Below are 18,207 nucleotides of genomic sequence, written 5' to 3' on the forward strand. Positions count from 1 at the left end.
GAGGCTGTCTGTAGGCAAGGACTGGCCTGTCTCCCAAGATTTGTGAGAGTGTTGGGTCATCCTTCAGGATAGGTTGTAGATCCTTAATAATGCGTTGGAGGGGTTTTAGTTGGGGGCTGAAGGTGACGGCAAGTGGCGTTCTGTTATTTTCTTTGTTAGGCCTGTCCTGTAGTAGGTGACTTCTGGGAACTCTTCTGGCTCTATCAATCTGTTTCTTCACTTCCGCAGGTGGGTATTGTAGTTGTAAGAATGCTTGATAGAGATCTTGTAGGTGTTTGTCTCTGTCTGAGGGGTTGGAGCAAATGCGGTTGTATCGCAGAGCTTGGCTGTAGACAATGGACTGTGTGGTGTGGTCAGGGTGAAAGCTGGAGGCATGTAGGTAGGAATAGCCGTCAGTAGGTTTCCGGTATAGGGTGGTGTTTATGTGACCATTGTTTATTAGCACTGTAGTGTCCAGGAAGTGGATCTCTTGTGTGGACTGGAACAGGCTGAGGTTGATGGTGGGATGGAAATTGTTGAAATCATGGTGGAATTCCTCAAGGGCTTCTTTTCCATGGGTCCAGATGATGAAGATGTCATCAATATAGTGCAAGTAGAGTAGGGGCGTTAGAACAACGCTTCCTCAGCTCTCATCCCCTAAGTCAGCCATAAAAATGTTGGCATACTGTGGGGCCATGCGGGTACCCATAGCAGTGCCACTGATTTGAAGGTATACATTGTCAAAACCAAATGTAAAATAGTTATGGGTAGGGACAAAGTCACAAAGTTCAGCTACCAGGTTAGCCGTGACATTATCGGGGATAGTGTTCTTGACGGCTTGTAGTCCATCTTTGTGTGGAATGTTGGTGTAGAGGGCTTCCACATCCATAGTGGCCAGGATGGTGTTATCAGGAAGATCACCGATGGATTGTAGTTTCCTCAGGAAGTCAGTGGTGTCTCGAAGGTAGCTGGGAGTGCTGGTAGCGTAGGGCCTCAGGAGGGAGTCTATATAGCCAGACAATCCTGCTGTCAGGGTGCCAATGCCTGAGATGATGGGGCGCCCAGGATTTCCAGGTTTATGGATCTTGGGTAGTAGATAGAATATCCCAGGTCGGGGTTCCAGGGGTGTGTCTGTGCGGATTTGTTTTTGTGCTTTTTCAGGGAGTTTCTTGAGCAAATGCTGTAGTTTCTTTTGGTAACTCTCAGTGGGATCAGAGGGTAATGGCTTGTAGAAAGTGTTGGAGAGCTGCTGAGCAGCCTCTTGTTCATATTCCGACCTATTCATGATGACAACAGCACCTCCTTTGTCAGCCTTTTTGATTATGATGTCAGAGTTGTTTCTGAGGCTGTGGATGGCATTGTGTTCTGCACGGCTGAGGTTGTGGGGCAAGTGATGCTGCTTTTCCACAATTTCAGCCCGTGCACGTCGGCGGAAGCACTCTATGTAGAAGGCCAGTCTGCTGTCTCGACCTTCAGGAGGAGTCCACCTAGAATCCTTCTTTTTGTAGTGTTGGTAGGGAGGTCTCTGTAGATTAGTATGTTGTTCAGAGGTGTGTTGGAAATATTCCTTGAGTCGGAGACGTCGAAAATAGGATTCTAGGTCATCACAGAACTGTATCATGTTCGTGGGGGTGGAGGGGCAGAAGGAGAGGACCCAAGATAGGACAGATTCTTCTGCTGGGCTAAGAGTATAGTTGGATAGGTTAACAATATTGCTGGGTGGGTTGAGGGAACCATTGCTGTGGCCCCTTGTGGCATGTAGTAGTTTAGAAAGTTTAGTGTCCTTTTTCTTTTGTAGAGAAGCAAAGTGTGTGTTGTAAATGGCTTGTCTAGTTTTAGTAAAGTCCAGCCAGGAGGAAGTTTGTGTGGAAGGTTGTTTTTTTATGAGAGTATCCATTTTTGAGAGCTCATTCTTAATCTTTCCCTGTTTGCTGTAGAGGATGTTGATCAGGTGGTTCCGCAGTTTCTTTGAGAGCGTGTGGCACAAGCTGTCAGCACAGACTCCTTCACTCTCACAAATCTTGGGAGACAGGCCAGTCCTTGCCTACAGACAGCCCCCCAACCTGAAGCAAATGCTCACCAGCAACCACATACCACACAACAGAACCACTAACACAGGAATCTGTCCTTGCAAGAAAGCCCATTTTCAACTGTGCCCACATATCTATTCAGGGGACACCATCACAGGGCCTAATAACATCAGCCACACTATCAGAGGCTCGTTCACCTGCACATCCACCAATGTGATATATGCCATCATGTGCCAGCAATGCCCCTCTGCCATGTACATTGGTCAAGCTGGACAGTCTCTACGTCAAAGAATAAATGGACACAAATCAGATGTCAAGAATTATAACATTCATAAACCAGTCGGAGAACACTTCAATCTCTCTGGTCACACAATTACAGACATGAAAGTTGTGATATTACAACAAAAAAACTTCAAATCCAGACTCCAGCGAGAGACTGTTGAATTGGAATTCATTTGCAAATTGGATTCAATTAACTTAGGCTTGAATAGAGACTGGGAGTGGCTAAGTCATTATGCAAGGTAACCTATTTCCCCTTGTTTTTTCCTCCCCCTCCCCCTCAGACATTCTTGTTAAACCCTGGATTTGTGCTGGAAATGGCCCACCTTGATTATCATAAACATTGTAAGGAGAGTGATCACTTTAGATAAGCTATTACCAGCAGGAGAGTGGGGTTGGGGGAGAGAAAACCTTTTGTAGTGGTAAACACCCATTTTTTCATGCTTTGTGTGTATAAAAAGATCTTCTATACTTTCCACAGTATGCATCTGATGAAGTGAGCTGTAGGTCACGAAAGCTTATGCTCAAATAAATTGGTTAGTCTCTAAGGTGCCACAAGTACTCCTTTTCTTTTTGCAAATACAGACTAACACGGCTGTTACTCTGAAACCTGTCATATGTGTACAGTAATTCTTTCTCTATGGAAATCTGTAGGAAGCCATTATCTACAATAACATTAAGTACATTTGTTTGTTAGCTGCTTTCAGAGGGCTGTACTCCAGCCACATCCTCCTTGACTTCTCAGTGGTCTTTGGTGTCATTGATGACTTCCTACTTAAAATTCTGCCTCCATTGCTTTTGAGGCATTGTTCTATCCTGGTTCTCGTTCTAAGCTTCCTCTTTCCTCTATTTTCCCATTACTGTTTATAAGACCACTATCTTCTCAATCACTCAAGGCCACAATCTAGATGATATCTGTGATTCGGTCCTCTCTCTCTAAGACCTATACATTCAGGCCATGTCCATGTCTCCCAACTTTTATCTATATGATATATTTTTAAGATCAAATCTTTTCTGTTTTTTCCAGACTACCCAGGCTCTTGTTCCGTCCCTCATTATCTCACATCTTGACTACTGTAATCTCCTCCTATCTAACTTTGATGCTATCCACATTGGTCCCTTAAGTCCATTCAAAAGGTTGCTGTTAGGATCATCTTTCTGGTTGTTGCTCCAACCATATCTCCTCCTCCTTTGTGTCCCTCCTTCACTGCACCAAACACACTTTCCTTGGCATAAAGGTCCTTCTCCATTTAGTTCCACACTATCTATCAAATTTACTAACTTGTTGAGCTATTGGCTGCTTCTATAGCTCTCCCAAAGATGCAGGCCTTGATAGCCCTCTTGTTTGTTTCTTCCTCAAGCAGAGTTACAGACCAGCAGAGTCACACTTTCCTTTCTCCTTTTGCTATTCTGTAGTTTTTCCAAAGTTGAAGACATTATGAAAAGTTGGAGTAGAAAAGCAGGAAAACTGCAAAGGAAAAAGTGGAGGGGAGAAAGAATTCAGTCTTCATTTTATTGCAATGGGAAAAAGAAAAATAGGAAAGAAAGGAGGGAACAAATTAGAAATTTTGAAAATTAAAAAAATCCAATAAAATATTCTGTAAAAAATTGAAGACAACTGTGCCATTACCCTGAGAAACATAATTTAAAATTTTCAAAAAAATGCTAAACTTTTTTACTATCTCTAGATACAATAGGTATTTTAGACTATTTTGAGAAATTTAAGACATTAAAATTACCTGTGAAAAACTAAAAGGCTGTGTCTTTGATTATATCTTAGGTCCGGACATGGATTCTTACAGTGGGCTATACAACTGCATTTGGAGCAATGTTTGCAAAAACCTGGAGAGTTCATGCAATTTTCAAAAATGTAAAAATGAAGAAAAAGGTGAGGAAACAACTGTTCCTGTCACAGATATGATGAAGCTGTTATCTGCTATTGTTATACCCCCTGAATACCCATACTTCCACTGATGCTGTGGAACACTGTCCTCTCTTTCAGAAAAATATCATATTGAAATACACTGAATAGTCAACATTTGTGTCCCTTTTTATATATCCCCTTCATAGCCTCTATATCAGAGGTTCTCAAATAGTGATCTACAGAGCCCTCCGTGGAGTTCAATGGAATGAACTGTTTTGACAGTCAAGCTGTGGGCTTTGAAAGGATCCATGAGTCCAAGAGAGGGACATATATCTACAAACTGGTTCACAAAATGCAAAGGCTGGGGAAACCCTGCTCCTCACTGGTTTATATCCTATAGTTTATGAAGTTCCTCCAGCATCCATAAATCTCCAGGGAGCAGATCATCCGCTGGTGTCCCTAAGTCTCTGACGGCCAGATGTTGGGACTGGATGACGGGATGGATCATTTGATGATTACTTGTTCTGTTCATTCCCTTGGAAGCATCTGGCATTGGCCACTATCGGAAGATGGGATATTGGGCTAGATGGACCTTTGGTCTGACCCAGTATGACCATTCTTATGGTCATATTAAGTCAGTTTGCATCACCTGGAATATAAATGTTGCAAACAAAAGTTTCTCATAGCTTGCTAGGAGGGGACGAGATAGAGTACTTGTAGGATTTTGTTCTTCTAGTCTTGATTGGAAAGGCAGGCAGTGACCAAGATCAATCAGAATTGAGCCACAGTAGTGGTTAGAGCCAGATTAGAAAAAGTAATATTGTAACCATCTTTTTGATCCAAATCATTTTGTAGATATAGAAAAGCCAAGCTAGAATTACAGTAGTTCAGACCTTTATCTAGTATGTGGTATCTCATGTTTGGATTGCTATATTGTTGTTTTTTCTAATATGGTTTCTTTACACATATAAAATGTTAGATGGTTTTCTTTAAAAACAGAAGACTAGGGACACTAGCTAGGGAGGGCTCTGAGGTACTACGGAGAATTCTTTTCCATGTGTCTGGCTGCTGGGAGTTGTCCACATGCTCAGAGTCCAACTGACCGACATATCTGGGGCTGGGAAGGAATTTTCTCCCAGGTCAGACTGTCAGAGACCTGGGATGTATTTTTACTTCCTCTGTAGCATGGGGCATGGGTCACTTGCAGGTTTAAACTTGTGTAAATGGTGGATTTTCTGTAACTTTAAGTCTTTAAATCATAATTTGAGGACTTCAGTAACTCAGCCAGAGGTTAGGAGTTGATTACAGGAGTGGGTGGTGAGGTTCTGTGGCCTGCAATGTGCAGGAGGTCAGACTAGATGATCGTGATGGTCCCTTCTGGCCTTACAGTCTATGAGACTCTATTAAGTTACTCATTTTGTTGGGAAAGTATGAATGGAAATCAGAATGAAAAAACAAAGCTGACAAACTATTGGCGATTGTAGAGCTAAAATCAGCAACCATACACAATTCTATAAATGCAATTATAATATTTTTGCTAACAAAGAAAAAAATAGAGCCACATAAACCTGAGAAAGGGGAAAGTTATGCTGGAAAATGCACAGGTTCACCTTAAAGATTTTCCTCTGCATGCCCTTTTCAAAGACCTGCATTTTAAGAGTTAATAACAATACCTTATTATTTGTACTATAGGAGCACCTGGTGGTCCAATTGTGCTACGTATTGTACACATAGCTAGTAAGAGTCTGACTGTACTCCAAAGAGCTTGCAATCTAGATAGGCAGAGGGACAGTTATCTTCATTTTACAGATGGGGAAACCAAGGCACAAAAAGATGAAGTGACTTCTCTTAGGTACACAGGAAGTCTGTTGACTTGGCCAGGAATTGAATCCAGAACTCCTGAAATCCAGTCTGGTGCCTTAACCACAAAAACACTTTGTTACTTCTTATATTTTGGTTCTTAACCAGAGTTGTCTATATGTATTTTTATTCAGTGCAGAATATTTTGAATGACAAAAACAATTAAGAGCCAAATTATAGGTGCACTGGCTGGGATGAGAGCCCCTTCCCTCCTTAACACTTCCATGCAGAGGGCCACCATAATGTGCACGCTTATTCTAGCTGAGTCCAAGGATCCACTTTCCCAGAATCAAACTCTTGCTGCACAAAACAATGTTTCTTCAACATCTGAACAACTGTTCTGCCCACTGAATTCCACTGCTCCAGGTTCTGCTGGTATAACTGGAAACAGAATTTGGTTTATCATCTTTATTTCTAATATTGTGTTTATATTGTAGATTTTATCATTTGCACCAAAATATGTCATTTCAAAAGGTCTCTAACAGGAATGAATAATTCAGTCTACTGGGCTTTCATTAAGAATTCACTTTGCACTCTGACATGCCATTTGCCTTTAGACAGTCAAATGGCTCCTCACCTCTGACATTCAGTGACTCTTGTCTGTTAGTTATTAAATGCTGCATTCTGCAGCCCTTACTCACCCACTAACTAGTATCTTTTTCCTCAGCTAGTCCCATCAGCTTCAGTGGGAGTATTTACACAGCAAGGCACCACTCAGGGACAGGGCCGGCTCCAGGCACCAGCGTTCCAAGCAGGTGCTTGGGGCGGCAGTGTTTCTGCGGCAGCAGCAATTCGGCAGCAGCCCCTCTGTCCCGCCGGCCGTGGCGGCAAATCGGCAGCAGCTTCTCCCTTTTGCTGTCCGCGGCAGCAGTTTTTTTCACTGCTTGGGGCAGCAAAAACTGTAGAGCCGGCCCTGCTCAGAGAGCATAAGGGTGGCAGGATCTGACCTGAAGTAATAACTTGGTTAATCCAGTCATTTATTGACAATTGTGCATTAAACATTTAAGTTTTTTTTTTTTTAATAAAAGCACAGCAGTGGGTGTTGGATAATGTCTTCAAATACCTAAATGCTGCCCAATAGACTGCTTTATCTTGAGAGATGCTGGAAATATGAAGGGCATCTCAGTCAAAACATTGGATTGCAACATAATTTACCTACCCTGTGAATTGAAATGACGTCTGTTTCACAATATTAATCACTTCAATTCCCTTCCCTTGTCCTTTCTTATTTTGGTTTTCCATTTCAGTGTTTGAGAAGTATAATCCTTAAAAAGAGGACTATTTACTGACAAGAAAATGTAAATTAGCTAATTAGTTGTCAACACAAAATGTTTAATTGTACTGTGGTTTCCATGTTTGGTTTACCAAGATCGATAAGCTCTATTTAAGACAGGAGAGATGACTCAGAAACATGAAGTTCTTTTCTTGTACCACATGTTTTCCAGCAGGGACAGTACAATGACCGGCATTGTAATTCTACTTCAGATTTGAGAGTGGGAGTTGTCCCCAAAATAGAGTAACAGTAGCAGTAACCACTGAACTGACAGAAAATACACTATTGCCATTTTCGATCAGGTTTAGTTTACAGACAGTAGATTTAAAATAAATTATCCAAGCCTAGGTCATACACATTATAGCAAACCAAACAAATTGAAACTCTAATATTTTTAACTTGACAAATAACGGATATATCTGAAGAATGGTTTAACATTTTTGTTGTTGTTATGCCATGTTAGAACAGATCAATCAAGGAGCACAAAATTTTAAATGATTTAAATACCTTTTTGTTTAATACTTCATGGATAGTTCTGGGTCTATCTATTCATAAATGTCCAGCTTCAATAAAATGTTGCTTTTAGGTACATTACCTTGTCAGTTGTCATGGATAATTTAGGCTGAATATCAGGACAATATTATTAACAGTGAAATCTATTAGATTGTGAAATAGGCTCTGCATAGTTCTAGAACTCATCACTTGATTCATTTAAAGGAAGACTGAATAAAACAGCAGAAAAGAGAATATAATGAAAGGAACCATTTTGCATTAGTAAGGAGGACAAGTTTACCTAATAATTTTATTTCTACCTTTAATATATATGGTGCAGTCTATAAATAACTTTTTGATCTGTTTATATATTGACAGATTTCTTTCTCCTTCTAAAAAACTGTATAGAATATGAACTCGTATACTCAAATATACCTCTTATAGTAATGACACTTTTTGTCCTGCTGGTTTGGAAGTTATGTGGGGTACCACCATCACGTATTGTATGACAAAACCAGCTTGCACACAATGGTCCCTTCTGGCCATTGAATCTAACAACCAATAGCTAAACCGTAGGGGCGGCATTCAACAGCAGAACATATTTTAACTTATATTTTTAAAATTCTTTCATTTTTATGAAATTCTAAGGCACTTTCTGATTTGCTAAAGACATTCCTTTGATCTGAGAAGCAGATGAGAACCAGATGCTCCCTGCTTACTCTGCAGCTCCATACCTGCTTTCTGACACCTCCTGCCCACCTCAGGCCAGGGAAGGGTAAAGATGCTAGCCCTGTCCCCTTCTTCAGAACCCTGAGATAGATGGTGTGGCCCTTGGAATCTCCCATCCCTTGATGTGGCTGCTGTCTGGGACCCACCCAATTCCTAACCTAACTCCATGGGTTCAGATAATCCTCTTGCAGCAGGATTGGTGTGGTTTCACTTCCTGATGGTTTTTTACCCTGGGGGAGCTTGTAGCAGAGTGGACACCTGCTCAGGCCCAGAGGGGTTTAAAATAGCCCTGGGAGAGGTCTGGGGCAGGGGAAAAGCTGGGCTGATTGGCAGAGCAGCTGCAGCTGGGGGCCACGCCCCAAACAGACCCAGCAGGCCTTATAAAAGCCAGGGAAGCGAGGTGCAGAAGAACACTCTGTTTGTTGCTCTGAGAGGGAGGGGCCTGGCTGCAGAGACCTAAATAGAGGATCTAGTTTGGAGCAGGGTTGCGGAAAGGCCTGGGGAGCTCTGGCCTGGGAAGGCCTATTAGGTATGGGGGTTTCAGGGGCAGCTACGGGTAGGCAGAGGCAGCAGGTCCAAACCCAACCTTGCCTGTAATGAGTGGTTCATACTGCAGTCTGCCCCAGGGAGCAGGGGCTAGCTGGTGACTGGCAGGAGCTCATGACTGAGGTGAGGTGGGGATAGTGGGTGGGGGGTTCCCCTGGGAGGGGTGACCCAGAACTGTGGGGGTACTGCCAGGGGGCAGCACCTAGTTAAAGGGGCACTGGGCTCCTGGGAGGGACATGGGAGCTAGCAGCAAGGCGAGACACTGGCTGACAGAGGGCGCTCCAGAGGCTGGAATGCTAATTCCCTGAGATGACTAGCAGGCGGCGAGTCCGTGCCCAGCTACAGGGCTCTATGTATGACTGAGAAGAGGGGACAGAGATGGAGTGGGGTGCTTTGCCAAAGGACTGTCTGGTTTTCCCCCACCACTTTCATGTAGTGCTAGAGCAATACAATAGCTTCCACACTGTGGCTGAACTCTCTGTAGCTGGTGAGGCTAGTGGAATTTGTCCCTGCCTACAACATTCAGCTATCCTCTGTACTCAGTCATAGTAATCCAGTAATTGTCTCAATTAAAGAATTGATATGTTTTAGTTTTCATTAAGAGAAGTATTTGGGGGGGGGGGCGGGGAATACTTGTTTTTGTTGGTTGGGTGGAAAAGTTTAAAAAACTGGAGTGAAGATTCTGTTCAAACAGAAGTTTTTTCATTTAAAATTGAAATGTACAACTCAAGTCCAGTGGAGATAAAAACAAATATTTGAAGACACTATAAACTTGGCTGAGAATATGATTTGTAATATTATAATTGGTTTAAACAATGCTCCACATTCAATTTTGTTTTGTTTTACTTAATCCTCTACTTCTTTGCTGCAATTGTTCTTGTTTTTAAAATGACCAACAAAAGCCAGAATGAGCTTCTCCTGCTGCTAAGCCATTAACTGTCAAATGATATGGTATTCCCAGAGCACTGCTAACATCTTTGATCAATCTAGTGCTAAAAAGAAGTAATTTAAAAGAATCACATTAATTTCAGCTACATTAGAAACACAGAAGTACAGGGGAGTCAGTTTTTGTCAAATGAAAAAGGACAAAGTCAGTAGGGAAAAGTTTTAAAAGAGCTCATTAGAGATAATGAAAGTAGACTAGAATTAATATTTACCAGAAAACCACTTTTAATGGGGGCTCAATCCTGCCTTGGTAAATCCCCTCTGTTCTGCTCCAGGCAGCTGAGGATTCTGCCCAGTGGGAGGAGGGGGAAGTTTCCGCCTTCCTGCACTGACAGAGAATGTGCCGGTAGTGAAGAGTAGGAGGAGGCCTGCTAATGGCAGGAAGTCATTGTGTGTTCTGGCATAGCCTCAGCAGGCAGAACTGCTAAAGGAAACCAGTCCTGCCGGCATAAATTAGAACAGTAGTGAAGCTGCTCTATTATACACTGGGTCCTGAATATCCCCTCTGCTCCCTCCCCCGTCAGATGCATTAAACACAGCTCGGGCACCCTGAGGATTGAGCCTGAAGGCTAACACATTTTAAACAATTTCTTAGAGTTTCCATAATCAGTATTTGCCCTGTTCCAGTAAAATTTTGTCCATTGGCAGACAAATAAAATGAAGCATTGGCAATTGCCATCTCTGGACCAGAATACAGTTTGTTGCCATCCACACTCGAAGCACAGTGTTGCTGGTGCTATGATATCCTTGACTCAACTTCATTCAAAACTTCCTAGCTTTGTCCATTGGTATCTGTACTTGCACCTGACATCTGGGTAGGGATTTTTTATGTGTAAATGAGAGTACATCTTTTATTGATATTGTTGAGTATCTAATTGCTCACCATCACCATCCTAGACTTCTGCTGGCCTTGTTTTATCTTGATGTCAAAATGTTACATGGTAAAGGCAATGTGAATGAAGGCAGTGGAAATGAAAAGTATTATCTTCAAAGACTGGCATTTATGCTGTTTTGCTATCATTATTCCACTCTGTAATGCCACTACATCAGAGTCCCTGTGTATTTGCGATCATACTGCAAACCTGAAGTCCTCACTCATATATGGGGAAAGAGTAAAAACTAAACCTGTATTGTATAATCAAATGATGATGGGAGAAGGGATATGAAAATCACTTCTAAGTAGATAAAAGCTGTAAACATCAAGGAGTGAGAAGAATTATTTAGAGAGGTCCAAGCTGGTATAGCTATGTGTAGTACTATGAAATATAGCAAAGTAGTACTCTATTCAAGTTGAATGTAAGGACATTAAAAAGATGTGAAAGTAAAGTGAATCAAACATTCAAAAGCTAGAAAATGCTAGAGTCAAGTTTGTCTTAATTTGGCCCCACTGAGCATTTTGGCCCGCATCCTGTAGAAAATCTGTGGCAGAGCCAAGGATAGAAACCAGCTCTCCTGAGTCCCAGTCCAGTGCTTTAAACACATGATAACATCCTTTTATCTCTTAGAACCCTTTGCCTCATTCATTTTCCATCCTGTGTACTGAATGAGGCAGGGGTCCTTTGTAACAAATAGCTTGTAATCATTATAGGTGGGGCAGGCAGCACTACCTATTAAGGTTACCCAACACTTTTCATTGTAAGGTCTGTTTTCAGTTGCTTATAACTTTGTCAAACTTTCACTGCTTGAATTTATACAGGCCAGGTCTCTACCTCAGGCTGAATGTATCTGGAAAATTTCAGCCAAAAGAGTTCAGCTGCTTCTAATAACAAAGCTGTGCAACAATACATTATTTTGCCCAGGTTAAAATAGTATGGGGACCTTCTCTTGCAACAACTCTATGGCTGCAGCATCTTTCCCCTAACCAGAACTGTACCTCTGATTCTGTCATATTTCAACTTCCTGCTACAAAACCTGGAAATGCTAGAGCTCTTCAAATAGCTGGTTGGGGTAAAAAACACCCACTAGTAAAAATACCTGTCTTTCCTTGACCTCATTCTCAGTAACAGCTGAGCCATGTCTCCTCGTCCTGCATCACATTTGGAATAGCAGTGGTGGAGGGCCCACTCCTCTCTCAGAGGCAGGGGCAGAAAATGGCAGGAAACCTTTCCCTTCCACCTCCCATGGAGCAGGAACTCTCCTTCCCTCCCCTCAGAAAAAATATGGGACTTTTCTCCCTCCAGAGAGGCAGGGTGACAGCACAGGTCCTTGCAGTATTTACCCCATCAGTTAGGGTGTGCATCTGTTTGGATAGATGAGCCTGGTCCACTGCCTTAATTTCTTAAACCGTACCCCACAGCAGAGGACTCTGATGTTGGTGGATGCCCCAGAATAATGGCTTTTAGAATTGGCACCGTTCATAGATATTATTCCAGAGTATTTGCAGGCATGTGCTGTTTTAGGTACTCTCTGGTCACATTTTCAAACTTCTTTTCACAACTATGAGATCCAGAAATTTACTGTTTTGTTCAATGAAAGCTCAGAGTATGATGTAAACACTTGATTCCAGTAGGCAAAGCCCTAGGCACAAACCTGTCATACCTGTGTCATAATTTGACCCTGCCACCCTCACACAGTTACCAGCTCAATGGGCATATTCGCACGGAGCAGGGAAGGGAAGAGGCCCGGGCAGAACACACAACATTCAAGCTATCCTCAGATGGCAAACTGTCCTTTGGGGAGCATTGCCAGCTGATGCATGTTAAAGCAGCCCACAAACTGCTCTTATCTGTGCCTATGACTAAGCAAAGAACCAGGAAGCCATTCTTGTTGAACCCCGCTCTGTTGTGCCAGCACAAACAGTATGACCCTAAAGAATATTATAAATATATCTCTATACATTGGTAGAATTTATTAGAGAAATATATCCTTTCTATCAATTTTTTTTTAACCATCCCATAGAGTTTATAGCTGGGATATAATTTCTATTAAATACTGTGGTTGGTTTAAAAAACCCATAGAAAGGTTATAATTTTCCACACTTTTCCCATACAAGTCTTAAAGCGATGTAACGGCTGTCTCATTATTTCAGTTATCTAAAACTAGACTGAACAATGCACTAATAATGTATTAACAGACAGTTCAGTAAATTGCACTAAGCACCTATCTTAAGTGCCTACATAACTTTGTAAATCTGGTCCTTTCTGCATTAGCATAATATTAGACTAGATGACCTAATTAGTTCTCTCCATATCTAATTTCTATTAAGATACTTGTTCAGTAGGTAATTTTTAAATATTTACACCTTTTCAAAACATTTTTGTAATACAGATTTAGCTAGAGCTTTTTGTACTTACAGTAAAAAACTGTAATGGATTTCCCAGGGGGTGTCTCTGTGTTTGACTAAGTAAATCTGAAAGTTCATAAATCTTGGGGGAGAAAGAATAAGACCCAGATTATTATTTTAGCTAATCAGATTCGCACCACTAAAATGCAATATTAGAGACCATCTGTTCTAAAGAACCAACATATGGAGACTTAAAATTTTAATGTTTTCAGTCTTATTGCTAAATTCTTTAAAATAGGAAATAAGACAAACCTTCTGTTTGAAATTTGTTTTTTTCCACTGTGACTGTTTAGCATCTTGACCAAATGGCCCATAGTATATCCAATACATGGTGAATTTTTCAGGTGTAATTTCATGGCATGTTTTTAGAGATTATTCAAATGTGAATAAAGCATATTTCAAGAAGATCTGAGCAGAGACAGAGATACTTTATGTATATCATGGGGAAAAAAAATCAATAAAGATTCAGTCCAAAGCCTCCAAAATAGCAGCCTAAAGTGACGCTCCTAAATCCATATTTAGGACCTTAAGTAAGTGGTGTAATTTTTTCCAAAATGCTGAGCACCCAAGAACTCAAATGATGGTGACTGGGAGCTGCTAGAGACTCAGCACTTCTGAAAAAACAGTTCACTTATTTAATTGCCTAAATATGAATTTAGACTCCTATTTTTGAAAATCTTGACATAAAAGTTACAGATATCAATAAGTGAAACCCTTGCTGTAATCCCTTTGATGACACTTGGAATGTAGTAAGTATTGTCATAGTTAGATAGACCCTCTTGTATTTCATGCTTGGTAATACCAAACTTAGAAAGGGACCTTTATTTCAAAGCTAATAACCCACATTGCATTTTGAGCAAAAATATTCCATATATGGCACTTTTTCAAACATTATGAGGGCCTAGCCTGATTTAAAGTAGAATATCTCACTCCCTAGAAGTTTCCGATTTTGGGAAAAAAATACCCAATTTTAGTTGAACTGATAATTTGTATAAACAAGTTTCAGTCTGATGTGATTTGATAAGACTAAACCTCCATAGCTGTGGAAAACAATGACATTTCTTTTGGAGTCTTAACTGCCCACAAATGGTGCCACAACCATAATCTCCATGCATTATGAGAATAATGGGTGACAGAACAAAGAACACGTTGCTCTACAGTATGAGACAATTCATTTCTGAATAGCTTGGAACAGGATCATAAATGTAATCAAGTGCATTGATGTCCCCAGCTATTTAGTAATGATGCATCATACTTTGCTACAGAATTGTTCATTAAAGAAAATATAGACTAGATATTTGAATGTCATTTCAAACAAAATCAGAACATTTCTTCCAACCCATTCAAGCCTTTTGAAGTGTTCTTTCCAAAGATTGGGATCCCTTTTAGCACAGGCAATGACAATTACACATTTCTTGTAGAAAATCCTCCACACATAGGACCCAGTTTAGCCCTAGGCTAAGCAGGTGTGCTAATCTGAAGGATGATTTTGGCCTACAGTGTTGGAGAGACGGTGAGCTTTCCAAAGAAGGAACTGTGTGCATATCACACTATAGTCACACTACTTGTCTACTGTATGATGCATGACACATGTGAAAGGGTTGATTTGTAATATTCTGCTTGGAAAAGTTGCTAAGCAACAATGTTCTGCCTTTGGTCACTGATCAACCAATGAGTAGGTTATTTTAATGATGTAACTCTAATATACTTGCAAGAGTTATGTGAGTGTAGTTATTTTATAGCTGAACTACTGCTTCTCCATTCTGTCTGGTCATGATTAATAACTGTTAATAAAGCAGTCATCTTTTTAGTTTCCCTCTGAACTTTTAACTGTTACTGAGCTCTAGCCCTGGATATACAGGTGCCCTAAGTGAAGTTTTATTGCACCATGTCCAACAAAATCAATAGAGTGAGTCCCTACCTATTCCCCTTTCCTAGCTGCCACCTACTTCCTTTTCCCTCCAGCCTCCCTTTTCTATCAATACAATGAAGTCAGCAGTTGACTCTTAGACTAGTGTTAGCATACCAGACCTGAGGTCATTGGTGACAGAAGTTCTCTGCCTACAGACCCAGTACCAGAGGGGCTTACGTGCTGGACCATAATTCCTAAATTTTAAGCAGTGCCCTTCATCTGAGGCTATAAGGCCTCTCAACAAGAGCCATACAAGCTGCTTATTCTGCCTCTGTAAGGGGTGTGTTCTGCACTGGTATGAGCACTGCAGGTCATTCTCTAAGTGGACCCAGCACTCCAGGGAGTCCTGCCTGAGGGCTTTCCTGTTAGAGCAGTCCATTTGTCCAGACTTAGACCCATGGCTCCAGACTTCCAGATCTTTCAGGGACCAAAGGTTATCAAAGTCCAAGCTGGTGGTATTTTCAAAACCTTTTGAGGTGCACTGTAGCAGCAGGATCAGACAGACACTGAGCGCAAGTCCTTGTGTGAGGAGAGGCATAAAATACTGTCTCGAGGCTCAGACTCTACGTTGCATAAGACTACAAGGCTGTTTGACATCAAGGATGCATCAAAACTTAGAACAAGTTCCCTGAGCACCACTGCTGGCATTAGCTGTGTGGAGCTGGATATGCCACAGGTTTTGAGGTTTTTGCCAGCACCTGCTGAGCCATACTCACTTTGTCGGTACCAAGAGAGACAGAACACCTGCTGGTACCAGTGCCAGCATCAACAGTGGTACAGGCAGCTTTAATGGCTCAGCCCTTCCACACAACAGCGATCTTGGGACCAGTATCCCCCCACCTCAGCTCAAACATGGAATCTCTTGACCAAAGACTTACCTGAAAGTCTTATACTGCTGATGCTGCTGTCCAGGTTCTTGGACCTGATGTTGCCTGCAGGGCTGCCATGGTACCCCTGAGGGCCAATAACATCTGTCCTGCTGATAGCAGGGAGGGCATCCCTGCTCCTGGAAGAGACTTGGAGTGGAGCTTACCCCTATCCCCAGCCAGATCCCATACTTGGTGATCTTATCTTCCCCTGTATGGGGAAGAGAAACCTAGTCTCAGCCGAGACACAAGCTTGGTACCAACCCTTAGCAGGACTGCTCGTACTAACCTGGGTGGCCATGTGAGCCCTGTGGACACTGCAGAACATCTGACCTCCCCCATACACTCCAAACACATGTTGGCTTCTCTGTGCCTGAGGGTGAGGGGTCACCTGTACTCAGGACAGCAAGCTGCAGCAGCAGCCTCCAGAGCTGGACCATCCAAAGCCAGTACTGGAAAACACCTCCTCCCCATCACCAGACAAGGCTCTGGCATTGGATAAGGCATCAGACACTCTGTATAATCATAAAATCTTCTAGGATCTCATGAGATGGGTAGCAGCAATCCCATAGATCCTGACTGAAGAGGTGTGGGGACACACTGGGTACCTTGTGCAGCATATTACACTTATCGGTTCTGGTCTGTGTAGTCATTCCTATAAATGAGGGGCTGCTGGAGCCAATGAATCACCTGTGGCAGACGCCTGCTTCCATAGCACTGGCTTCAAAGTGGAACAATTGGTGGTACTGGGTACTGGCTACAGGTGACAAGCAGTTCTCCTCACTCCTAATGCTAGGGGTCACTGGTAGTGATGGTGGTGGATGAAAAAATGCACCAACACCTTTAGAAATTGACACCGAAAGATAAGGAGCAGGAGCGCATAGACATGCTTGGTAGGAAGTCATCGTCTACCTCAAGCCTCCAAATGATATCAGTCAATCCTGGTGAAGTATAACCATGTCAAGTGGTGTGTCATTCTGTGCTTCAACTGAAAGTTCCCACCGGAATTCAGAAGTGAATTCTAGACTGTCATGTCAGAAGAACAGCTGGTTGCTAAGCAATACCTCCAGGAAGCATTAGATGCCATGGACCCAGCCTCCAGAACAATGGCAACAGCAGTAACAATGCACCGCTCTTCGTGGCTGTTCTTGCCAAGAATTCTTAAGGAGCTACAAACCACAATTGTAGGTCCTTCTTTTGAAGGATGCTTCTTGTTCCACAACAAGATCTAAGCAGCCATGGGGTCACTTTAGGGCCATGCTCAGGTCCTTGCGGGTCTACACTCCAACCTTCACGTGACAGCATTTCAGGCCTTAGACATACCACAGGCAGCTCCTTTTCTATCAATACAGAGCACCCGTGCCTTCTAGGAAGGGGCAGAGGGTTTCAAAGAGGAAGCCCTCAGGAGGAGTCACCAGTTCCTCACACCACCCTTCCCTTTCTGCAACAGGGCAGCAGATTTAACTCCATGCCCAAGGACAGCATATCACTTTTTTTTCCCCCAGCCCTAGAAATCTCTCCCCTTTTGGCAGCCCAAAAATAAACCCAGGGTCTCTGCCAGTCTGACCTGGGGGGAAAATTCCATCCCAATCCCAAATATGGCAATCACTTAGTTAGAGATCACCAGTCTCATTCCTTGAAAACAATTCTCTATGCTAACGCGGAGTCTTCCCATCTAGTGTCCCATCTCTGGCCATTGAAGGCATTTGCCAAAGCAGATGGGCCACATGCTATTGTCAGCAATCTCATCATACCATCCCCTCCATAAATGGATCAAGCTCAGTCTTGAAAGAAGTTAGGTTCTCCCTGCCCGCCCCCACCCACTATTCCCCTTGGAAGGCTGTTCCAGAACTTCTGTGCTCTGATGGTTAGAAAGCTTCTTCTAATTTCAAGCTTAAATTTGTTCATGACTAGTTTATATCCATTTGTACTTGTGCCAGCCTTGGTCCTTAAATAACTCCTCTCCCTCCCTGGTGTTTATCCCTCTGCTCTATTTATAGAGAGCAATCATATTTCCTCGCAGCCTTCATTTTGTTAGGCTAAACAAGCTAATCTCCTTAAGTCTCCTCTCATATGGCAGGTTCTCCATTCCTCTGATTATCCTAGTAGCTCTTCTCTATATCTGCTCCAGTTTGAATTCATCTTTCTT

At 42.3% G+C, this 18,207-nt stretch overlaps 1 protein-coding gene across 1 annotated transcript in view; it reads left to right on the forward strand.

Moving 5' to 3' along the window:
• GABBR2 (gamma-aminobutyric acid type B receptor subunit 2) overlaps positions 1–18,207 on the forward strand; it is an 840,990-nt gene that overhangs the window by 568,857 nt on the left and 253,926 nt on the right. Inside the window, exon 12 of the mRNA XM_077809185.1 lies at positions 4,069–4,176. Coding sequence (XP_077665311.1) covers positions 4,069–4,176 — 108 coding nt within the window. The remainder of the gene's footprint in view (positions 1–4,068; positions 4,177–18,207) is intronic.

This window comes from Eretmochelys imbricata, chromosome 2 (genome assembly GCF_965152235.1).
Source record: "Eretmochelys imbricata isolate rEreImb1 chromosome 2, rEreImb1.hap1, whole genome shotgun sequence".
In the NCBI taxonomy this organism is placed as follows: domain Eukaryota; kingdom Metazoa; phylum Chordata; order Testudines; family Cheloniidae; genus Eretmochelys; species Eretmochelys imbricata.